At 36.6% G+C, this 26,190-nt stretch overlaps 1 protein-coding gene and 1 long non-coding RNA gene across 2 annotated transcripts in view; both read right to left on the bottom strand.

Moving 5' to 3' along the window:
- Positions 1-4,345: 4,345 nt before the first annotated feature.
- On the bottom strand, positions 4,346-7,361 carry LOC102982809 (HIG1 domain family member 1A, mitochondrial-like). Its single transcript, XM_055083904.1, has 2 exons — positions 7,335-7,361; positions 4,346-5,265 (listed from the first exon to the last, which is right to left on the bottom strand). The coding sequence occupies exons 1-2, from the start codon at positions 7,359-7,361 to the stop codon at positions 4,960-4,962; spliced, it is 333 nt and encodes a 110-aa protein (XP_054939879.1). The 3' UTR covers positions 4,346-4,959.
- A 35-nt stretch (positions 7,362-7,396) lies between these two features.
- Positions 7,397-26,190, bottom strand: part of LOC114486220 (uncharacterized) — a 106,539-nt gene continuing 87,745 nt past the window's right edge. The window contains exons 2-3 of the long non-coding RNA XR_003679574.2: positions 14,082-14,173; positions 7,397-8,144 (exon numbers count right to left, since the gene is read on the bottom strand). This is a non-coding gene — a long non-coding RNA (uncharacterized lncRNA). The remainder of the gene's footprint in view (positions 8,145-14,081; positions 14,174-26,190) is intronic.

Here is a 26,190-nt window from a genome sequence, read left to right as displayed (position 1 = left end):
GAAGGTCTCCCCCATTCTGCCCTTTTCTTTTTTTTTTTTGTGGTACGCAGGCCTCTCACTGTTGTGGCCTCTCCCATTGAGGAGCACAGGCTCTGGACACACAGGCTCAGCGGCCATGGCTCACAGGCCCAGCCACTCCGCGGCATGTGGGATCCTCCTGGACCGGGACATGAACCCGTGTCCCCTGCATCAGCAGGTGGACTCACAACCACTGCACCACCAGGGAAGCCCTGCCCATTTTAAAAATTGGGTTCTTTTTTGCTACTGAGCTGCATGAACTGTTGGTAAATTTTGGAATTAACTGATTGTCAGCTGCGTCGTTTGCAAATATTTTCTCCCATTCTGTGGGTTGTCTTTTTTTTGTGTATGGTTTCCTTTACTGTGCAAAAGCTTTTGAGTTTAATTAGGTCCCTTTTTTAAAAAAAATTTCCATTACTCTAGGAGACAGCTCGAAAAAGATATTGCTGCAATTTATGCCAAAGAATATTCTGCCTATGTTTTCCTCTAAGATTTTTGTAGTGTCTGGTTCTACTTTTAGGTCTTTAATCCATTTTGAGTTTGTTTTTGTGTATGGTGTTAACCAAAAACACATATAGATCAATGGAACAGTATAGAAAACCCAGAAATAGATCCACGCACCTATGGTCAATTAATCTATAACAAAGGAGGCAAGACTATACGATGGAGAAAGACAGTCTCATCAATAAATGGTGGAAAAACTGGACAGCTACAAGTAAAAAAATGAAATTAGAACATTCTTTAACACTATACACAAAAATAAACTCTGTGTCTTCATTCTACCGTCCCCAATATGTCTGCTACATTTCCCCCAAAGTAATGTGCAAAACCAAAATAGTTCTTAAAGTATTTTAAAAATAAAGACTAATGCCACAAAGGCAGAGACTATGACTCTACATCACTTTTTCTAGGCACCAAGGACAAAAGAACCAAAATATGTAAAATGAATGAGTGCCAGGCCTGCCACCATGCGGCCCTTGCCTCCACTTCCCTATCTCTTACTGTACCATCTCACTGTTCTCACACATCTAATCAGTCAAGGACTTTCAGTTTTCCCAAAAGTACACACTGTTTTATGTCTTTGGGTCTTTATCAGGAACACCATACCCCTTCCATCCTTCTCCATTTCTAATCCTACCATCTTCAGGCTCCCTTTTCTGCCTTCTGACCATATGCCCCCCTTTCAAAATCCCACCCCTACTGCCTTTCCTGACTGTCTCCCCCACTCTCAGGCAGAATAGAGCACTTTCTTTCGCGTCCAACTCTCCACTCTTCATATAGAATCTAACTTCCAAATGCATTTACTTCTTTACATATCTGACATAAGCCTCCCTAACACCCTTCAACTGTTCAGTGAGTTCTTTGGAGACAGGACTGCATCCCGGGAAGAGAGAATAAAAGAGGAGAGAGGGAACGATGAAGTAATGAATATTGAACACACATACACATACAGAAACTTTTCCATTCCCTTTCTTTACCCTTTTACAAACAGTCATCAAATCCTGTCAAATCTGAATATCTCGAAAAGCCCTCCACCTGTCTCTCTCCTTAGTTCATGCCCCCAGCACTTCTCACCTGGATTCCTACATAACCCTTTGCAAACAGAGCCACTGTAAACCATTGTGTAGGTTGTTCCCTGCCTGAAAGCACCCAGCCTTGTCAGGGGAAAGGAGAGTAGGGGTAAAATACAGTCTAAACTCAGCTCCCAAGACTAAAGTCGAGGGACACTATTTGATCATTTCTCTGCCCAGAGGGAACACATTTTTCTAATTCACAAGTTGTTTTTCTAATTCACACAACATATGTGCTAGCAATGCAGCCCTGTTTCAACCATTCTTCACCATACAGCCAGAGACTTTCTAAAGTACCAATCTGATGCTTTTACTCTCCTATTTAAAACCTTCTAACGACTCTCCTTTGTACTCAGTGTGAAGTTCAAGCCCCATGGTATGACTGACAATGTCTTTCATGTTCCACCTCTGGTTTACCACTCCAGTCACAGTTCTCACAACTCACATGGTACTTGTATATACTGAGCTCCATCCACATTCTCTGTATCCCCAGGCTACATCTCCATCCCCCTCTCCATCACCCATCCACTTCCACATTCTGCTGTCATATGAATGACTCATGCTCATCTGACGAGTCTTACAATAGATATCACTCCCCTGGGAAGCATTCCCAACTTCTCCAATCCCCCTTCTGACTGGGTTAAATTCCTCTCACATCACCTCATTCTCGCCCCTGGAATAACACTTAACATTTTATGTCTTAATTGACAATTTACTTCTCCCTTATTTCTTTCCAGATGGTGATCTTTTTGAGGGCAGAAAACAATCTCTTATTAACATTATATCCTCTATACCTATCACTATGCTCAGAAAATATTTGTTAAAGGAAAGCATGGAATCTGTCTTCTCCAGAGTATCAGTTGTAATGAATCAATCCCAGAGCTGACAAAAGTACAAGAGGAACCAGTAACCACCTTACTCTATAAGTTTACACTATAGGAAGACAATGTTATACCTCTGGACAGTAATGCTAAGTCACCCCATCTAATAAAAGTATCTTGAATTATATCCTCATTGTTAATGGAATAACAAACTTTGGCTTAACATTTTCTCTTAATTAATCTCCCAACTAGCCTTCATCTTCTATTTAGGTTCATTCAAATTGTTGAAATAAATATAGTTCTGCCTAATACCTTCCTCCAACCCCAACTACTTCTATGACCCTGTTTACACCTGCCCAGGATTTTACTTTAGTCCTTCAAATTAATTTCAAATATTTTAAGGCCCAGACTCATTCAAAAGTAGCTAAAAACTTATTTCACACTTGAGAAATGTAGCCCCTCTCTACTCTCCTATATCAGCTGGCCGCCTTTCCCATACTCCTACATAAACAGCAACACTGACCCACCCAGCTGCCTGAGGTCAAATGCAGAAGTCATTTTTTCTTTGAAATGCTGTTCCTTATACCCGATTTTTCATCACTGACTCTTTCTTTGCACATCTCTGTTTAAATATCTCTTCGGCTAGGCCATCTCTGTCAACCCAGTCCTAAGCAGCAACTCAGTCACCATCCTATCTTTCGTTTTAAAATTCTCTGTATAGCTTTAATTTATTTTTTTCATTTTTGTACCAAATCTTTTTTTTCACATCTTTATTGGAGTATAATTGCTTTACAATGTTGTGTTAGTTTCTGCTGTAGAACAAATTGAATCAGCTATATGTATACACATATCCCCATATCCCCTCCCGATTGAGTCTCCCTCCCATCCTCCCTATCCCATCCCTCTAAGTCATCACAAAGCATGGAGCTGATCTGCCTGTGCTATGCAGCAGCATCCCACTAGCCATCCATTTTACATTTGGTAGTGTATATATGTCAGTGCTACTCTGTCATTTCATCCCAGCTTCCCCTCCCCCCACCCCATGTCCTCAAGTCCATTCTCTACATCTGTGTCTTTATTCCTGTCCTGCCGCTAGGTTCATCAGTGCTGCTTTTTTAGATTCCATATATATGCATTAGCACACGGTATTTGTTTTTCTCTTTCTGACTTACTTCACTCCGTATGCATACTCTAGGTCCATCCACCTCACTACAAATAACTCAATTTTGTTCCTTTTTATGGCTGAGTAATATTCCATTGTATATATGTGCCACATCTTCTTTATCCATTCATCTGTTGATGGACATTTAGGTTGCTTCCATGTCCTGGCTATTGTAAATAGTGCTGCAATGAACACTGTGGTACATGTATCTTTTTGAATTATGGTTTTCTCAGGGTATATGCCCAGTAGTGGCAGTGCTGGGTCATATGGTAGTTCTATTTTTAGTTTTTTAAGGACCCTCCATACTGTTCTCCATAGTGGCTGTATCAATTTACATTCCCACCAACAGTGCAGGAGGGTTCCCTTTTCTCCACACACTCTCCAGCATTTATTGTTTCTAGATTTTTTTTTGATGTGTTCACTTACTTTAATAACACTACATTTACCATGTTATCATCATGGAATGTAAATTCAGGTTAGACAAGAGAATTTCACAAGTACAACAAAGCATTCTGTAGTATACCAAAGTTTCTATAATGTCTGACCAAACCAGCTTGCTCATAAATCACTTCCATTATAGGCAATTTATTTAGTTTAACACTTATGATTCTAACAGAGAAAATAAACATACTGCACACATTTAAAAAGTGTTTTTCATTTACCCTTGCATTAGCACTTAAAATTCATATTTCTATTTCAAAATGATACAAAAATTATTCTAATATAACAGCAACAAAATATAATTTTGCAATTACAAAAGAGCTAAATGGGGATCTACAGTTAAGTTATTCTCATATTTACAACTATGATTCTGAAATAAATACTACTTCAAAGCAGCTCTCTTACCAGCTTTTTAGGTTTGGTTTAAAAACACCCATATAGTTGCCAGGAGGTTTATAATGCTGTATTCTGTGCACTGTTCTGAAAGAGTTCCTCAAGAGCCAACCAGCCCTTAAAACAGTACTCAGTCAACAAGGCAGTCAGAAATAGTTAAATTAACTGGGGTAAATAGGATTCCTATATTACATCAAAAGCATATGATATTCTGCAGCAACTGGGAGCATTATCAGGATTGGCATGTTGTCCTCTTTACAACTAATTTCATCAGAAGAGTTTAAGAAGGTGGACATTGTACCACGATCAAGTGCATTTAAAAATGACATGTTTTTGTGCTAATCTGACTCCCCTGAATGACCTAGCTAGTAAACTAGTCACCAGTAACCTGGTCACCAAGCAAATCAAGCCTGCAAGAAAGGAAGCCAGTATTCAAATTACCATGCTATTGTCCGACTCAAAGAATTTATTTTCAACATAAACATATAACCTCAATATGAGATGTCTAACTAAAGCAAGCACCACCAATGAGACCAAGACAACGTCTCCTCTTCTAAGGTTTAGGTTTTGCCCAGAATTCTCGATACATGGAATAGCCCATACCAAGAGTCATTGTTCCCACAACAAAGCCTTGGGTTGCCACGCGCATGTGGATCAGGTGAACAGACATTTTAGTATTTCCCCTGCTCTTCAACTTATATAATCTATATGCAACGATTGTTGCAAAACCTGCCATTCCAGTGGGGACAAATGGTGCCTCTCTAGCTTTTCGGATAAGTTTAGATCCCTGATCTTCATCATATGAAGAAAGAGAAACATCTGTGTCACTTGACAGAGTGATTGAAGAATCTTCAGACAACTACAAGACGTCGCAGGTTCCAACCGGTTTCTGCTGTTTCTAGATTTTTTGATGATGGCCATTCTGACTGGTGTGAGGTGATACCTCATTATGGTTTTGATTTGCATTTCTCTAATGATTAGTGATGTTGAGCATCTTTTCATGTATTTGTTGGCTATCTGTATGTCTTCTTTGGAGAAATGTCCATTTAGATCTTCTGCCCATTTTTGGATTGGGTTGTTTTTTTTGATAAAGAGCTACATGGGCTGCTTTACAAAGGAGGCAAGAACATACAATGGAGAAAAGACAGCCTCTTCAATAAGTGGTGCTGGGAAAACTGGACAGCTACATGTAAAAGAATGAAATTAGGACACTCCCTAACACGATACACAAAAATAAACTCAAAATGGATTAAAGACCTAAATGTAAGGCCAGACACTATAAAACTCTTAGAGGAAAACGTAGACAGAACACTTTATGACATAAATCACAGCAAGATCCTTTCTGACCCACCTCCTAGAGTAATGGAAATAAAAATAAAAATAAACAAATGGACATAATGAAACTTAAAAGCTTTTACACAGCAAAGGAAACCATAATCAAGATGAAAAGACAACCCTCAAAATGGGAGAAAATATTTGCAAATGAAGCAACTGACAAAGGATTAGTCTCTGTATAGCTTTTAACACAGATACATATTAATTTTCAATGGAATGTTACAATGTTTATTGTTTATCTTCCCAGCTGGAATATAAATTCCATGAGAGCAGTGACCTAATGGTTTTCCTCACTTCATTAACTAGAAGCGGACTTGGCACACAGGAAATTCTCAATAATTAAATGTTGAATGAATGAAGAGATAAGAGAAGAATGAACTGGTTATTTTATCAATGTCCTTTTGTATGAGGATTTAGAATCAGGCCAAGGAGGGTTATTTAAAGTATTTATGTTACATAATATCTTATTTATATCTTTTCTGGCTCCTCTTTAGAGCTTAGTACATGAAAACCTTGGCTTCTGTCATTTGCTAGAAGAATTTTCACAAACACACTCATGCAATCAGGACGACTACTCAGAAAAGAACATTACTATCATCCCCAGGGACCCCTTTCTGTTCTCCTCCAGTCATTATCTCCCCCAAAGTTAAACATTATCTTGATTTCTAACAGCAAAATTGTTTTTACCTGTTTATGTACTTTATATAGGTGGAATAATATAATACATATTTTTTTGTGATTGACTTCTTTTAGTGAAATATCTTTGTGATAACTATATTGTTATGTGTAGTTGCATTTTGTTGATTCCTTTAGAGTATAATAAGAGCTTTTAAATTCAACACTCTATCATTAACATACTGAAATATCAGTTCATTTTTAATGATCATATATTCATATAATAAAATTTATACAAGGAAATCTAGAATCTTTCTATTTTTTCACTCTTTTAAAATAATATTCTTTATGATTAACATGCCTATAGTAAAATCTTAATTTACATCTTTAGTTGGTTAGGAGAATTTCTAAAAGAAAATTTTCAGAGACCAAAAAAAACCATTTTCCCTTTTTGATTAACATTGGCAATTTATTCACAAGAAAGTATTAGCAACTCTTTTTATTATCAACTGTATATGACAGTATTTGCCTCCCTAAACTATCACCAAAAGTATATATTACTGTCCTTTTAAAATTTTTGTCAACCTGACAAAAAAGTATGTCATTAACTCATTTTCTCAAGTGGAGTATCTTTTTCTTATTGATTAACTGAGTAAAAGTTAATTCTTGGTCTATTCAGGTTTCCTATGATTGATTCTATTGTGCTAATTTGTATTTTCCTAGAAAATTGTCTGTTTCACTGAGTTATTTTAATGGGTATGTAGTGGTATCTTGCCATTTTAATTTGCATTCATCAGCATTCTTGGCAACAGAATGTGGCCCAGTGAAGGGGAGATGCTAATAAACTCTTCATCTGGTTGCTGTCATAGAAAATCTCTTGCAGGTTCATGCAGGTGTAAAGCAGCTATTTATTTGAAGTGATTTTTATATCACTGTGTTCAAGCTTACCTGCCTGTGCAAAGCTCCCCTATGGCTTACCTTGGACTCCCTATTCCCCTCCTTCATTATCTACGTCACATTAGTAAATTCATTTTTTCAGGTTCAATTCAATATGACAAATATTTATTAAGTGCTATTGTGTGTATATCCTCCGGAATCTAACATTCCAAATGTTCCTTGTGTGGGAGCAAAGTTCTTAGCCCTCCATGAGGTAGGGAAACCTAGAAAAGATGTTAAAAGAGAGACCATCAGCAGAGGTCCAGCAGTGCCAGTATGCTCAACCAAGGAAGGTGTGTTAAGCTGACAAGGCCTGGCAGGGATGGACATGACTGAGTGCTGAGCAGTATAATGCTTCTTCTGAGCTTATTCTACTTCATATCCTCAAAATAATAAGTATTAACATCTCATACATGAAACATTATGAAAGAACCTCTTGAGAACTGTATAAGACATAAACCAAGGAAACGCCTAAGTTCTCAGTGATTTAAGACTTGGCCATGTTGTTATCACTCACTTTCCTTATGGAGCACCATTGCTCCCCTTGCCTCATTCCCTACTCTAACATGTAGCCTAAATGAGTGATTTAGGACCTTTCCTCCCTTGCCATGGCACCTAACACTGGACATGCCAGTCACAAAGTCCTAACACCCTGGCCACACAGATTGGTTCAGAAGGTGAGCACATGGCTTAAGCCAATGCAACCAGAGTCCTTTGCCATGCTTGTTTAAGCTGAGGTAGGTGATAATAAGCTCTTTTTTCTCAGGTGGTGAAGCTGGAAAGACATGAGCCTAGAACTGTCAGCAGCCAAGGTTCTTGACTTGTGGAGAAAGTCAGTCTGGAAGATGGATGCTAACATGATGAGAGAAACAAAAGCAAGAAACAGAACGTGATTCCTGCTCATCCTGTGGTTCCCTATATCAAACATTACCCCTATTTCTTTTTTTTTGCGGTACACGGGCCTCTCACTGTTGTGGTGTCTCCCTTTGCGGAGCACAGGCTCCGGACACGCAGGCTCAGTGGCCATGGCTCATGGGCCCAGCTGCTCCGTGGCATGTGGGATCTTCCCAGACCGGGGCACGAACCCGTGTCCCCTGCATCGGCAGGCGGACTCTCAACCACTGCGCCACCAAGGAAGCCCCCTATTTCTAATATGGTAATAAACTTGGCATGTCCAAGGAACTGAAACCAAGTGCATGAGGAGACAGTGAAGCAGTTTAGTATATCTCAACAGTAATGAAATTTTGTGTATGTTAATATATCTCCATACTGGGTAAATATTAAAATCATCTGGAAGGTTTATAAAAACATCAGTATGGATTTTCACTTATAGTAATGCTGATTTGGCAATTCAAATCAACCTTCCCTCTTCTACTCAATATTTCTCTGGAGATTCTAGCAGTGCAATAACCTGAGAAAAGAAATAAAAGTCATTGAGACTAGAAAAGAAGTAAAACTCTCCTTGTTTGCAAGTGACATGATCATCTATGTGGAAAATCCAACCTCTTCTACGAAACAGCTATAAAACTAATATGTGATTTTAGCAAGGTTGCATTATACAATAACAATTTTCAAAAATATCAATCATACTTCTATACACTAGCAAAAAAATTGAAAAACTTCTAAAATGCCATTTATAACAATATCAAAATATGAAATATAGAAATAATATAACAACTGTAAAAAAAACTTGTACACCACAAACTACAAAACATGCTACGAGAAGTTAGAGAAGACCTAAATAAATGGAGCAATAAATCATATTTATGCCAGAAGACTCAATATTGCTAAGATGATAATTTTCCCAAAAATTACCAGTAAGTTTGACAAAATCTCACCAGGTTTTTTGGTAGAAAGTGAGAAGACAATCCTAAAACTTATGTGGAAATTGCAAGTAACTAGAGTAACCAAATTTTTTTTTTCGAAAAATAAGAAAGTTGGAGGACTCACATTGTCTGATTTCAAGACCTACTACAATATAAAACAACAGTAGACTGAAAACTATAAGACATTGATGAAATTGAAGAAGACACAAATAAATGGAAAAATATTCCATGCTAATGGACTGGAAGAATTAATATAGTTAAAATGTTCATACTACCCAAAGCAATTCAGTACAATCCCTATCAAAATTCCAGTGGCATTTTTTTTTACCAGAAATGGCGGGGGGAGTTCTAAAATTTGTATGAACCACAAAAAGACCCCAAATAACCAAAGCAATCTTGAGAAAGAAGAACAAATCTGGAGACATCACACTTTCTTATTTCAAACTATATTCAAAGCTATAGTAATCAAAACAGTTTGGCATTGGCATAAAAACAGACACATAGATCAAAGCAATGAATAGAAGGACCCCAAATAAACCCATGTATATATGTTCAATTAATTTATGACAAAGAGGCCAAGAATATAAAATGGGGAGAGGATAGTCTCTTCAATAAATGGTGTTGGGAAAACAGGACAGCCATATGCAAAAGAATGAAACTGGATGACTATCTTTCACCATACATAAAAATCAACACAAAATAAATTAGACTTAAATTAAGACCTGAAACTATAAAACCAGAAGAAAATATAGGAAGTAAGCTCTTTAATATTGGTCTTTGTAATGATGTTTTGGATTTGACAGCAAAAGCAAAGGCAGCAAAAGCAAAAATAAACAAGTGGAACTATGTCAAACCAAAAAGTCTCTGCAGAGCAAAGGAAACCATCAGCAAAATGAAAGATCAAACTACTGAGTGGGAGAAAATATTTGTAAATCATATATTTGATAAGGGGTTAACATCCAAAATATATAAATAAGTCATATAGTTCAATAGAAAAAATTCAATTTAAAAATGAGTAGAGGAACTGAATAGACATTTTCAAAAGAAGACATACGAATGACCAACAGGTATATGAAAAAGTGCTCAACATCACTAACTACCAAGGAAATGCAAATCAAAACCACAATAAGATAACATCCCATACCTGTTAGAATGCTATCATCAAAAAGACAAGGCATAAGAAGTGTTGGCAGTGATATGGATAAAAGGGAGCCCTTGTGAACTGTTGAGGGTGGTGCAGACACTATGGAACCAGTATGGAGTTTCCTCAAAAAATTAAATATAGAATTGTCATATGATCCAGCAATTCCACTTCTGGGCATTTATCCAAAGGAAATGAAAACATTAACTCAAAAAGATATATGCACCGCCATGTTCATTGCAGCATTACTCATAATAACCAAGATATATAAACAATGTGTGTGTCAACAGATGAATGGATAAAGAAGATGTGGAAGGTATATACAATGAATATTATTCAGTCATGAGAAAGGACGAAGTGCTGTCATTTGTGACAACACAGATGGACCTTGAGGGCATTATGCTAAGTGAAATAAGCCAGACAGAGAAAGACAAATACTGCATGGTATTACTTATATGTGGAACCTAAATTTTTAAAAGTCAAAGTCATAGAAACAGAGAGTAGAAAAGTGGTTGCCAGCAGCTGGTGGGGGGGTGGGAACTGGGGTAAATATGGAGAGGCAGGTAGGAGGGTACAAATTTTCAGCTACAAAATGAATAGGGTCTGATGATCTAATGTATAACATGATAAATATAATAAATAACACTGTTGTGTAATTGGAATTTGCTAAGAGTGTACAACATAAATTTCTCACACACAAAAAGATAAGTATATGAGGTAATGGATGTGTTTAACTAGATGAGGGGAATTCTTTCACAAAACATACATATTTTAAATCATCATGATATATCACAATTTTACAAAATCAGAAGCAAGCAACATAATCACAGTAGTAACTCCTTACATATCAATAATCACTCTAAATATAAGTGGATTGAATTCACCAATCAAAAGGCACAGAGTGGCTGGATGAATAAAAAAATAAGACCAACTATATGCTGCCTCCAAGAGACTCATTTCAGCTCTAAAGATACATATAGGCTTAAAGTGAAGAGATTAAAGAGGATATCTTTAAAAGTGCAAACAAAAAGAAGGTGAGTATAGCCAAAATTATATCAGACAAAATAGACTTCAAGCCAAAAATGGTAATAAGAAACAAAGAAAGTCATTATACAATAATAGAAGGGTCAAAACATCATGAAATACAAGAATTATAAATATATATGCACCCAACATCAGAGTACTAATATATATTAAGAAAATACTAACAGATCTAAAGGGAGAAAGAGACAACAATACAATAATAGGACAATACAATAGTAGGACACTTCAAAACCCCACTGTCAGCAATGAATAGACCATCCAAACAGAAAATGAACAAAGAAACATTGAAATTGAACCATACTCCAGAACAAATGGACTTAACAGACATACATAGAACATTCCTCCCAACAGCAGTAGAATATATTGATACATTCTGCTTGAGTGCACACAGAACATTGTCAAGATAGAACATGTGATAGAACACAAAACAAATCTTTGCAAATTTAAGACTGAAATCATACCAGCTATATTTTCTGACCACAATGGTATGAAACTAGAAGTTATCAACAAGAGGAAAGCTGGAAAACCCACAAATATGTAGAAATTAAACAATACCCTTCTGAACAACCAATGGGTAAAAGAAGAAATCAACAGAGAAATAAAAAATTATCTCAAAACAAGGGAAAATGGAAATAAAACATATCAAAATTATGAGATGCAGCAAAAGCAATTCTGAAAGGAAAGTTTATAGCAATAAATACATACAATATTAAGAATTAGAAAGATCTCAAATAAACAACCTAACTTTACACTTCAAGGAACAAGAAAAAGAAGAACAAATTAAGCCCAACATTAGCAGAAAAAAAGGAAGTCATAAAGATCAGAATGGAAGTAAATGAAATAGAGACCAGTAAAACAATAGAAAGGATTAATAAAACCAAGAGCTTGTTCTTCAAAAAGATAAACAAAATTGACAAACCTTTAGCTAGACTGAGAAAAAAAGAGAGAGAAAACACATATAAAATTAGAAATGAAAAAGAAAACATGAAAACTGATACTATAGAAATTCATAGGCTCAAAGATACTATTATGAACAATTATATGCCAACAAATTAGATAAAATTCTAAAAGCAGATAACTTGCCAAGACTGAATCAGGAAGAAATAGAAAATTTGAACAGAATGATAATTAGTAAAGAGGTTAAGTCAGTAATCAACCTCCCAACACAGAAAACTCCAGGACCAGATGGCTTCACTGATTAATTCTTCCAAACATTCAAAGAAGAATTAACACCAATCCTTCTCAAACTCTTCCAAGAAATTGAGGAAGAGGGAATACTTCCAAACTCACTCTATGAGGCCAGCATTATGCTGACACCAAAGACAGATAAGGACACCACAAGAAATGACAACTACAGACCGATATCCCTGATTAATATAGATTGCAAAAATTCCTAAAATATTAGCAAACCCAATTCAAGAACACATAAAAAGGATTATAAATCACGACAAAGTGACGTTTATCCCTGGTATACAAGGATGGTTTCACACACATTAATCAATAAATGTAATATATCACACTGGTAAAATGAAAGATAAAAATCACATGATTATCTCAATAGATGCAGAAAAAGCATTTGACAAAATACAACATTTTTCATGATAAAAACCCTCGGCAGACTGAGTATAGAAGGAACATACCTCAATATAATAAGACCATGTATGAGAAACCTACACCTAATATTTGTACTCAGTAGAGAAAAATGGGAAGCTTTTCCTATAAGATCAAGAACAAAACAAGGATGCCCACTCCTATTCAATATTTTACTGGAAGTCTTAGCTAGAGCAATTTGACAAAAGAAATAAAATGTATCAAAATCAGGAAGAAAGAAGTAAAACTGTTGTTATTTGCAGATGATATGATTCTGTACATAGAAAATCCCAAAGACTCAACCAAAAATTGTTGGCACTAATAAAAAATTTCAGTCAAGTTGCAGGATACAAAATCAACATACAGAAATCAGTTGCATTTCTATACACTAAGAATGAAACATCTGAAGAAGAAATAAAGAAAATTATCCTTAGATAAAGAAAGCAAAAAAAAAAACAAAATCCCATTTAAAATTGCATCAAGAAGAATAGAAATACAACATTGTAAATCAACTATACTTCAATAAAATTTTTTTTAAAGAACAGAATATTTAAAAGTAAATTTAATCAAGGAGGTGAAAGACTAATACTCTGAAAACTATTAAACACTGATGAAGGAAATTGAAGATGATATCCTGTGTTCATGGATTGGAAGTATTAGCATTGTTAAAATATCCATACTACTCAAAGCATCTACAGGTTTAATGCAATCCCTATCAAAATACCCAAGATATTTTTCACAGAACTAGAACAAATAATCCGAAAATTTATATGGAAACACAAAAGACCCTGAAATGCCAAAGAAATCTTGAGAAAAGAGAACAAAGCTGGAGGTATCATGCTTCCTTACTTCTGATTATACTACAAAGCTACAGTAATCAAAACAGAATGGGGGTTTCCCTGGTGGCACAGTGGTTGAGAGTCCGCCTGCCGATGCAGGGGACACAGGTTCGTGCCCCAGTCTGGGAGGATCCCACATGCTGCAGAGCAGCTGGGCCCATGAGCCATGGCTGCTGAGCCTGTGTGTCCGGAGCCTGTGCTCCGCAATGGGAGAGGCCACAACAGTGAGAGGCCCACGTACCGCAAAACAAATAAACAAACAAAAAAAAACAGAATGGTATTGCACAAAAACAGACACATAGATCAGTGGAACATAATAGAGAGCCCAAAAATAAACCCACAAACTTACGGTCAATTAATCTATGGCAAAGGAGACAAGAACATACAGCGGAGAAAAGACGACCTCTTCAATAAGTGGTGCTGGGAAAACTGGACCGCTACCTGTAAAAGAATGAGATTAGAACATCATATCCAAAAATAAACTCAAAATGGATTAATGATCTGAATGTAATAAAGCCTGAAACCATGAAACTCCTAGAAGAGAATAGGGGCAGAACACTCTTTGACAAAAATTGCAGCAATTATTGTTTTTTAGATCTGTCTCCTAAAAAAAGCAACAAAAGCAAAAGTAAACAAATGGGACCTAACTAAGCTTAAAAGCTTTTGCATAGCAAAAGAAACTCCTGACCAAATGAAAAGACAACCTACTGAATGAGAGAAAATATCTGCAAGTGATATGACCAATGAGGAGTTAATAATCAAAATATATAAACAGCTCTACAACTCAATATCAAAAAGACAAACAATCCAATTTAAAAATGGGCATAAAACCTGAATAGACATGTTTTCCAAAGAATATATACAAGTGGTCAACAGGCACATGAAAAGATGACCAACACTGCTAATCATTGGAAAAATGCAAATCAAAACCACTATGAGATATCACCTCACATCTGTCAGAATGACTATCAGCAAAAAGTATACAAATAATAACTGTTGGCAAGGTTGTGGAGAAAAGGGAATTTCCTCAAAAAACTAAAAATAGAACTATCTTGTCATTTATAACAACATGGATGGACCATGAGAATATTATGCTAAGTGAGATAAATCAGAGAATGACAAGTACTGTATGATATCACTTATATGTGGAATTTCAACAAGCCAAAACTGTAAAAACAGAGAATAAAATTGTAGTTATTAGGGGATGGGGGTTAGGGGGACAGGAGAGATGTTTAAGGGTACAAACTTACAACAAGTAGTAAATAAACCCCAGAGATCTAATATGCAGTATAGTGAATAATGTATTATAATCATCAAACTTGCTAAGAGGCTAGAATTTAATTATTCCAACTACTAAAGACAAAGAATAATTATATAACATGATAGAGGTGCTAATTATTGGTACAATGGCAATCAGGTTACAATATATAAATATATCTAATTAACATATATATATTAAATTACACAATTTAAATTTATATATACAATACATTTAGATTTTAGATTTTTTTAATGAATAAATGAATATCTTACAACTCTGTTTGCCAATCATGCCTCAATAAAGCTACAGGGAGAAAAGGAATTGATCCACAGTCAACCAATCAATCAAACTACAGTAATCAAAGGGGTGTGTGGTATTGGCAAAAAGATAGACACAAAGATAAGTGTAACAGAATAAAGAGTCCAGAAATAGACCTACACAAATACAGTCAACTGATTTTTGACAAAAAATGCAAAGGCAATTTAAAGGAGAAAGTATCAATTCAACAAATAATGTTGAAAAAATTGGACGTCCATAGGCAAAAAAAGTAATAATATTTGTAATACATATCTAAGACCTTACACAAAAATTCTCAAAAATGGATCATAGATCTAAATATAAAACATAAAATTATAAAATTTCTAGAAGAAAAGCAATTAGAAAATCTATATGCTTTTGGTTTGGAGATGAGTTTTTAGATATGAACCAAAAGCATGATCTATTAAAAAAATTTGATACTCGACTTTTAAAAAATGAAAAATTTTGCTCTGCAAAAGACACCCTGGGGAAAAAATATTTTAACATATCCAATAAAGAACTTGTAACTCAACATTAAAAATATAAACAACTCAGTAAAAAGTGAGCAACAGAATCTGAACAGATCTATTCAGAAATAGATCACCAAAGAAGATATACAGGTGGTAAATAAGCACATGAAAAGACAGGTTTGCCTGCAACAATATTACCATGATGTTCTAATGGTGATTTCCATTTTTTCATTCTTTCTATATTTATTCATTGCAATGCTTTAAATAAGATTTCTCCTTTCTCCTTTCCCCCTATCTTTATTCATATCACATGGACTCAGAAATATTTATTTTATTCTTTAATTTATAATTGAATACTATCATTAATTTTAAAATTTGAGTTAAAATTCACATAATATAAATTTACCAGTTTAAATATTTTAAAGTGTAAAGCCTTAACTATACATTAAGTAGGCAGCCATGTGGTAATATTTGAGATTAGAAAAACTTTGTTGCTAGAGTTAACTCCAGGTGCCATGGTCTTAAAAATCCTACCACTGAAGACATATTCTTTTCAATTGATTTTTTATAATGTAGAATGCAACTAATCCAATTCAGTGTCTTTTAGTACATTCACAATGTTGTGCAACCATCATCATTATCTAACACTAGAACATTTCATCACCCCAGAAAGAAATCCTATACCCATTAAGTAATCACTTCCTATTTCTTCTCCCCTCCCCTAAGGCCCTGGTAATGACTAGGCTACTTTCTGTCACCATGGATTTACTTATGCTAGACATTTCATATAAATGGAATCATAAAATACATGGCCTTTGTGTCTAGATTCTTTAACTTGGCATAATGGTTTTAAGGTTCATTTATGTTATAGCATATAACAGTACTTCATTACTTTCATGGCTAAATAATATTCCATTGTGTGGCTAAATCACATTTTGTTTATCTATTCATCATTTGATGGACATTTGGGTTGTTTCCACTTCCTCAGGATACTTTTGCCCTATATAGCAGGGGTCCCCAACCCCTGGGCCATGGACTGGTACTGGTCCTCGTTCTGTTAGGAACTGGGCTGCACAGCAGGAGGCAAGCAAGCAAAGCTTCATCTGCCACACCCCCTCGCCTGCATTACAGCCTGAACCATTGCTCACATTACCGCCTGAACCATCCCCTCCCCCTGTCTGTGCAAAACTTGTCTTCCACAAAACGAGTCCCTGGTGCCAGAAAGGTTGGGGACTGCTGCTATATAGAATTCTTAATCATCAGGTTTTCTTCTTTCATCATTTTGGTTAAATCATCCCACTGCCTTCTGGCTTTTGTGGTTTCTGATGAGAAATCAGCTCTTAATCTTATTGAAAAATTTCTTGTATGTTTCTCAGCATAAATCTCTGAATTTATTCTATTTAAGGTTTGATCTTCTTGGATATGTAGATTCATACCTTTCATCAAATATGGGCAATAAACTTCAAAAAACCTTTGAGCATTATCTACTCTAGTTGAACATATGTATACCCAATGACCCAGAAATGCCACTCCTAATTATATACCCCAAAATAATATGTGCACATGTGCACTAAAAGACTTGTTAAAAATGTGTTATTAATAAAAGTCAAAAACTTTAAACAATTTTTTATTGTCCACTCAGAGTTTACACAAATGTTTATTGCAGTCTTATTCATAATAACCAAAAAGTAGGAGGAAAAAATAAATGTTCTTCTACTGGTAAATGGATAAGTGAATTATAGGTTATTCATCCAGTGAAATTCTATTCAACAATAAATAGTAGTGAACAATATGCAACAATATGGATGAATCTCAAAAACATGCTGACTGAAAGGAACCAGACACCAAAAACAAAACACCAAAAAACATAATGTACAATTCCATTTATGAAATTCTAGTAAGTATAAAAAACTAATACACTGGCAGAAATTAGATTAGTGGTTGCCCAGGGCTGGGGTTGGGAAAGGAGAACTGACTAAAAGGGGATACTAGGGAACTATTTGACATAATGGAAATGTTCTATACCTTGACTGTGATTATAGTTACATGGGTGTATAAGTTTTCAAAATTTACAGAAATGTATGCTGAAAATGGATACATTTTTATATGTCAATTATACTTTAATAAAGTTGATTTTATAAACAGATCATTCTAGTTACTACGAGGAAATTGGATTTTGGCCAGACAATGATGGAAGCAGGTACACTAATTAAGAGGTTATTGCAGAGATAATAGTAGCTTGGATGAGTGTGGTAATCACAATGATAATAGTTAATGTGTATATGACATTTATTATGTGCCAGGCACTGTTCTCTGTACTTTGTGTGCATTGGTTCATTTCATCCTCCCACTAATCATATGAAGTAGGTACTGTTATTAGGTACTGTTATAATGTTAAAGTACAAAAAGCTCAAGTGACTTGTGTAGTAAGTAGAAAAGCTGGTAGTCTGGCTTCAATTCATACACTTAACCATTATGCTCTACTGGATAGATTCAGAACAAATTTTGAAGGTACAGTTGCCAGAAGTTACTGATATGTAAGATGTGCTATGCAAGCTAAAGAGAAGAATCAAAGATGATGATGCCATAATGGGATGAAGAAAACTGGGAAAGTATCATGATCGAAGGGTGTAAATTGAAGAGGCCTCCATTAAGCAAGTGAAAGCAAAATTGGACTCTTGTGTGTGTTAAGCAAAAAAGAGTTTTGTTTCCAGGTGAAGCCTCTGAAGAAAACAAACCACTATCATTTGGGGTTACAAGAGAAAGTAGTTCAGGAAATGGTGGAATATCACAAGTGGGAGCATTTAGGGATTAACTGACCTATAGCCCAGAGTATGGTCACTGAAGTTAGGCTGTTGCTGGTTGGCTGGCTTTTAAAGGTGTTAGTCCTAGTAGGAAGCTGTCACTGATCCACTGGGATGGGTATAACATCTGATCAGCTGTTACTGTTTATTGTGACCAAAGATCATCCATGTCTTTCTAAGAGAATAAGAATGTGTTATTGTCAAGAAATAAAAAATACTTAAACTCTGTTTAGGACATGTCAGGTTTAAGATACTTAATAGCCATTCCAATAAAGATGTCAAGAAGATAATTAGGTCATATCAATCTGGAATTTCCAGTACATACTCATCAAGTCTGAGAGTCATCAGCCAACAAGACTGGATGAGATCACCTAAATAGAGGCCTAGATGGGGAGAAGTCTCCAAATTTTGTAGATCAGGCACAGTAGGAGGAAATAACAAACGTGTTTGAGGATTCACCAGGAGGTCTGAAAAAATTTCTGAATATTCAACAAGGTATTTATAGAAAATATTCAAGTACTTGAAAGGATATAATTGGAATAACTTTACCTGAAAAATTCTGAGCATTCCATTGCAAATAAGTTATAAATAAAGAAAACATGTTTATGAAAATGAAATATAATGATATCACTGAGTGCCCACTCCATGTCTGGCATTATATAGACAGAAAGAGTGAGGTGAGTGAGAAGGTTTCTCTCAAAATGAAGGCTTGAATTTATCCTTGCATTCATTTAACCAAAAAAAATATTTAGCAAATGCCTTTGAAGTACCTGACACATGCTTGATTAACAGAAATGTAACTGTGAACAAGGCAAGCATACTCATGAAATCTAATGGAAAAGACAGCATCAGATACACCATTTTAGTGTATAGAGTGCTTTGGGTACTTAAATCATGGAGAACTAACCTAATCTAAGGGTCGTGGAAAGTCTCTCCAAGAAAGTAAAATTTTAGCTAAAACTTAAGAGGTGAGTAGAGATTCACCAAGAGGGTAGAAAATAATGTCCAAGGCAAAGAGAACAACATGTGCAAAAAGTTGGGGAGGAGATTCTCAGGCAGACTAGTCTGATCAGAGTGGGAAATGCGGCTGAAGAATTAAGTTATGTGGATTTTAATGGGGTGGGGGCCTTACAAGTCTCACTAAGGATTTTGGACTTTATAATAAAGTAAATGGGAGTAACATAATCAGAGCTTGTTTTCAAAATCTCACTGTTGTAGGTGACATAATCTATATAATTAGAAGTGTCTGTGGGATCACAGAAGAGGAAAAGATCAACTGATCCGGTAGGCTCCCAAGAGAAGAAACATTTGAATTGAGTTTTGAAGCATGGGAGAGATTCTACCAGGCAGCAAAAAAGAAAAGGCATTCCAGGAAGGGGAAACAACAAGGGCAAAGACTCCAGTATACAAAAAGAGCTGGGCATGCTGGGGAACAGGAAGCAACCATAAAGGACTACAGCAGAAAGTGGAGAGATCACGGCAGAAAATAAGGCCAAGGGGCTTGTCCCTAACATCTATGTACTAATGGTACAGTATGGAACAAATACCATATATTTAAATATTTAACAGTTATAAATCATGCTAACAAAATATTATATAAAATTTGTTCTCCTCTCTACATACCTTCATATTCAAAAATATGGTGAATAAGAGGTTGTTTAGTGTAGGTGAATATGGTAAATTTACATTCATTCAGGCCTTTATTTACACTTAACAGTCCAAGTATTATTATATCTTTACAGGAAGTTTGCCAAGTCACCCAGTTCTAAATCAAAGTTCATTAACCTTATGACTAAGAAAGTTACATAAATCTTGCCAGATAACAGTAATTAACAGGCAAGCACTGGGTTCTAGGTCTAGTTGCTGTTTTGTTTTTTTTTAAAAAATGATTCCAGTAGTCACAGCATATCTGACAACAGTAATCAGATATGGATATAAAACTGAAAAATTTGTCAAACTCTTTACTAAATGTAAAAATTGTAAACTGCTTTTGAGTGAGGTTAGTCCCCCTGGAATCTTATAGGATCTTACATGGCATAAAAACAAATTCTTTACTATGTAAACACAATTATTTAATGTTTTGTGATTCCAAAGTCTAACAATATCACAGTTTCCTTCATCATTTCTGTTGATTCTTCCTCAAAATTCAATATTGCACAATATTTGTATAGAAAAACATTACAGCACTAATTTAAAATTTAAGAATTTTTAAAAATCAGAATTGTACTAAAGTTTGCCTTTGCTACAATATTAATAAAACTTAGTATGCATTTTAGAAGTATAAGCAAGATTTCAAGGGAAAAGATTAATTTCCTGACAAAGAATTGATTAAAATCATTCTCATCATACCTAGTGTAATGTATTGCACATAGTAGGAATTCACAAACGTCTGTTAAATGCATGGCTATTGAGTGAATTCTTATTCATTGATTAGTGAATATGTAACTCCTAAAATAATAATGCTTTCATACTGGGATCTTCATTGGTTCTAACACTTTCACTCTCAAGATGCAGAAGCCCAAAGAAGTTTAGTAAGCTGCTCAATTTCATCCTTCTAAGTTTTTCAGAATGTTTAAATCACAAGTTTAAGTTTCTAAAACTACTAGAACAATAAAATAGGTGTGTGTTAGGCCACTGTTAGCCAAGTAGTACAAATTTTTGGACATCATAGGAAAGAGAGCATATGTAGCAGAAATCTATTTATTTGTTTGTTCACCCATCATTTTATACATGTTGCTCCCTTAGAAGCTACCAGCCATCTCATAACCACTGATTGATCGATCTTGAGTCCTGAAACGTATTACCCCAATCCTTGGCCATAGTTGCTTGGCTTGGTTGTTGGGATCTTGCCCAAGCTAGGTCAAGCAAGTTTTTTCTCTGAGACTGTTTTAACATCTCTGATGGAATAAGACAAAAGACAAAAGCTGTTGGTTAATACAATAACCATCACATGAAGGAAATCTATTTGAATTAAGAAAAAATATGTGGTCTCAGACCAGTAGTGCACCCAGATATCTGAAAGACACAAATATAAATCCTTTTTAGAAGGATTTTTTAAATTAAGACTTCAAAGATCTTCTGCAAACAAAGGGAAAATGAGCAAATGATAGTCAAACATCTCTAAACATAAAGAAAACAAGGCCGGGGGATTTGAGAAGATGGCGGAAGAGTAAGACGCGGAGATCACCTTCTTCTCCACAAATACATCAGAAATACATCTACATGCGCAACAGCTCCTATAGAACACCTACTGAACGCTGGCAGAAGGCCTCAAACCTCCCAAAATGCAAAAAACCCCCCACGTACCTGGGTAGGGCAAAAGAAAGAAGAAAAAGCAGGGACAAAAAAATAGGGACGGGACCTGCACCAGTGGGAGGGAGCTGTGAAGGAGGAAAGGTTTCCACACACTAGGAAGCCCCTTTGCGGGCGGAGACTGCGGGTGGCGGAGGGGGGAAGCTTCGCAGCCACGGAGGAGAGAGCAGCCACAGGGGTGCGGAGGGCAAAGCGGAGAGATCCCTGCACGGAGGATCGGTGAGGACCTGCACTCACCAGCCCGAGAGGCTTGTCTGCTCACACACCGGGGCGGGCGGGGGCTGGGAGCTGAGGCTCGGGCTTTGGTCGGATGGCAGGGAGAGGACTGGGGTTGGCACGTGAACACAGACTGAATGGGGCTAGTGCACCACAGCTAGCCGGGAGGGAGTCCGGGAAAAGGTCTGGACCTGCCTAAGAGGCAAGAGACTTTTTCTTCCTTCTTTGTTTCCTGGTGCATGAGGAGAGGGGATTAAGAGCGCTGCTTAAAGGAGCTCCAGAGACAGGAGCGAGCCACGGCTATCAGCGCAGACACCAGAGACGGACATGGGACGCTAAGGCTGCTACTGCGCCACCAAGAAGCCTGTGTGCGAGCACAGGTCACTATCCACACCTCCCCTCCTGGGAGCCTATGCAGCCCGCCACGGCCAAGGTCCCGTGATCCAGGGACAACTTCCCTGGGAGAATGCACGGCGCACATCAGGCTGGTGCAACGTCACACTGGCCTCTGTCGCTGCAGGCTCGCCCCGCATCCGTACCCCTCCCTCCCCCTGGCCTGAGTGAGCCAGAGCCCCTGAATCAGCTGCTCCTTTAACCCCGTCCTGTCTGAGCGAAGAACTGATGCCCTCATGAGACCTACACGCAGAGGCGGGGCCAAATCCAAAGCTGAACCCCAGGAGCTGTGCGAACAAAGAAGAGAAAGGGAAATTTCTCCCAGCAGCCTCAGAAGCAGAGGATTAAATCTCCACAATCAACTTGATGTACGCTGCATCTATGGAATTACTGAACAGACAACGAATCATCCCAAATTGAGGAGGTGGACTTTAGGAGCAAGATATATTAATTTTCCCCTTTTCCTCTTTTTGTGAGTGTGTATGTGTATGCTTCTGTGTGAGATTTTGTCTGTATAGCTTTGCTTTCACCATTTGTCCTAGGGTTCTGTCCATCGGTTTTTTTTTTCTTACTTTAAAAAATTGTTTTCTTAATAATTATTTTTTATTTTAATAACTTTATTTTATTTTATCTTTATTTTTTCTTTCTTCCTTCCTTCCTTTCTTTCTTCCTTCCTTCTTTCCTTCTTTCCTTTCTCTCTCTCTCTCTTTCTCTCTTTCTTTCTATTTTTACTCCTTTACTCTGAGCTGTGTTGATGAAAGGCTCTTGGTGCTCCAGCCAGGAGTCGGTGCTGTGCCTCTGAGGTGGGAGAGCCAAATTCAGCACAATGGTCCACAAGAGACCTCCCAGCTCCACGTAATATGAAACGGTGAAAATCTCCCAGCGATCTCCATCTCAACACCAAGACCCACCTTCACTCAACGACCAGCAGGCTACAGTGCTGGACACCCTATGCCAAACAACTAGCAAGACAGGAACACAGCCCCATGCATTAGCAAACAGGCTGCCTAAAATCACAATAAGGCCACAGACACCCCAAAACCCACCACCAGACGTGGACCTGCCCACCAGAAAGACAAGATCCAGCCTCATCCACCAGAACACAGGCACTAGTCCCCTGCACCAGGAAGCCTACACAACCCACTGAACCAACATTAGCCACTGGGGACAACACCAAAAAAAATGGGAACTACGAACCTGCAGCCTGCGAAAAGGAGATGCCAAACACTAAGATAAGCAAAATGAGAAGACAGAAAAACACACAGCAGACGAAGGAGCAAGGTAAAAACCCACCAGACCGAACAAATGAAGAGGAAATAGGCAGTCTACCTGAAAAAGAATTCAGAATAATGATAGTAAAGATGATCCAAAATCTTGGAAATAGAATAGAGAAAATGCAAGAAACATTTAACAAGGACCTAGAAGAACTAAAGAAAAACAATTAAGAAAATGGTAACAGGAACATACATATTGGTAATTACCTTAACTGTAAATGGAATAAATGCTTCCACCAAAAGACACAGACTGGCTGAATGGATACAAAAACAAGACTCGTATATATGCTGTCTACAAGAGACCCACTTCAGACCTAGGGACACATACAGACTGAAAGTGAGGGGATGGAAAAAGATATTACATGCAAATGGAAATCAGAAGAAAGCTGGAGTAGCAATTCTCATATCAGACAAAATAGACTTCAAAATAAAAACTAATACAAAAGACAAAGAAGGACACTACATAATGACCAAGGGATCGATCCATGAAGAAGATATAACAATTGTAAATATTTATGCACCCAACATAGGAGCACCTCAATACATAAGGCAAATACTAACAGCCATAAAAGGGGAAATCGACAGTAACACAATCATAGTAAGGGACTTTAACACCCCACTTTCACCAATGGACAGATCATCCAAAATGAAAATAAATAAGGAAACACAAGCTTTAAATGATACATTACACAAGATGGACTTAATTGATACTTATAGGACATTCCATCCAAAAACAACAGAATACACATTTTTCTCAAGTGCTCATGGAACATTCTCCAGGATAGATCATATATTGGGTCACAAATCTAGCCTTGGCAAATTTAAGAAAATTGAAATCATATCAAGTATCTTTTCTGACCACAACGCTATGAGACTAGATATCAATTACAGGAAAAGATCTGTAAAAAATACAAACACATGGAGGCTAAACAATACACTACTTCATAACCAAGTGATCACTGAAGAAATCAAAAAATATCTAGAAACAAATGAAAATGGCGACACGACAACCCATAACCTATGGGATGCAGCCAAAGCAGTTCTAAGAGGGAAGCTTATAGCAATACAATCCTACCTTAAGAAATAGGAAACATCTCAAATAAACAACCTAGTCTTGCACCTAAAGCAATTAGAGAAAGAAGAACAAAGAAACCCCAGAGTTAACAGAAGGAAAGAAATCATAAAGATCATATCAGAAATAAATGAAAAAGAAATGAAGGAAACGATAGCAAAGATCAATAAAACTATAAGCTGGTTCTTTGAGAAGATAAACAAAATTGATAAACCATTAGTTAGAATCATCGAGAAAAAAAGGAAGAAGACTCAAATCAGTAGAATTAGAAGCGAAAAAAGAGAAGTAACAACTGACACTGCAGAAATACAAAGGATCATGAGAGATTACTACAAGCAACTCTATGCCAATAAAATGGACAACCTGGAAGAAATGGACAAATTCTTAGAAATGGACAACCTGCTGAGACTGAACCAGGAAGAAATAGAAAATATGAACAGACCAATCACAAGCACTGAAATTAAAACTGTGATTTAAAATCTTCCAACAAACAAAAGCCCAGGACCAGATGGCTTCACAGGCGAATTCTATCAAACATTTAGAGAAGAGCTAACACCTATCCTTCTCAAACTCTTCCAAAAGATAGCAGAGGGAGGAACACTCCCAAACTCATTCTATGAGGCCACCATCACCCTGATACCAAAACCAGACAAAGACGTCACAAAGAAAGAAAACTACAGGCCAATATCACTGATGAACATAGATGCAAAAATCCTCAACAAAATACTAGCAAACAGAATCCAACAGCACATTAAAAGGATCATACACCATGATCAAGTGAGGTGTATTCTGGGAATGCAAGGATTCTTCAATATACACAAATCAAACAACTTGATACACCATATAACAAACTGAAGAAGAACAACTATATGATCATCTCAATAGATGCAGAGAAAGCTTTTGACAAAATTCAACACCCATTTATGATAAAAACCCTGCAGAAAGTAGGCACAGAGGGAAACTTCCTCAACATAATTGCCATATATGACAAACCCACAGCCAAAATCGTCCTCAATGGTGAAAAACTGAAACCATTTCCACTAAGATCAGGAACAAGACAAGGTTACCCACTCTCACCACTGTTATTCAACATAGTTTTGGAAGTTTTAGCTACAGCAATCAGAGAAGAAAAAGAAATAAAAGGAATCCAAATCAGAAAAGAAGAAGTAAAGCTGTCACTCTTTGCAGATGACACGATACTATGCATAGAGAATCCAAAAGTTGCTACCAGAAAACTACTAGAGGTAATCAATGAATTTGGTAAAGTAGCAGGATACAAAATTAATGCACAGAAATCTCTGGTGTTCCTATACACTAATGATGAAAAATCTGAAAGTGAAATTAAGGAAACACTCCCAC

The sequence above is a fragment of the Physeter macrocephalus genome, chromosome 4 (genome assembly GCF_002837175.3).
Source record: "Physeter macrocephalus isolate SW-GA chromosome 4, ASM283717v5, whole genome shotgun sequence".
NCBI classification, from domain to species: Eukaryota; Metazoa; Chordata; class Mammalia; order Artiodactyla; family Physeteridae; genus Physeter; species Physeter macrocephalus.
The sequence above is the reverse complement of the archived record's forward strand: the minus strand, read 5'-3'. Positions and strand labels throughout refer to the sequence as shown.

What these genes read in the sequence shown, in the direction of transcription:
- LOC102982809 (XM_055083904.1), bottom strand. Translation starts at nt 7,361, where the DNA reads ATGAAGGAGGGGAATAGGGAGTCCAAG. An exon ending in AGGGGAATAGGGAGTCCAAG is followed by an intron (nt 5,266 to 7,334) that starts GTAAGCCATAGG and finishes GACGTCTTGTAG; the next exon opens with TTGTCTGAAGATTCTTCAAT.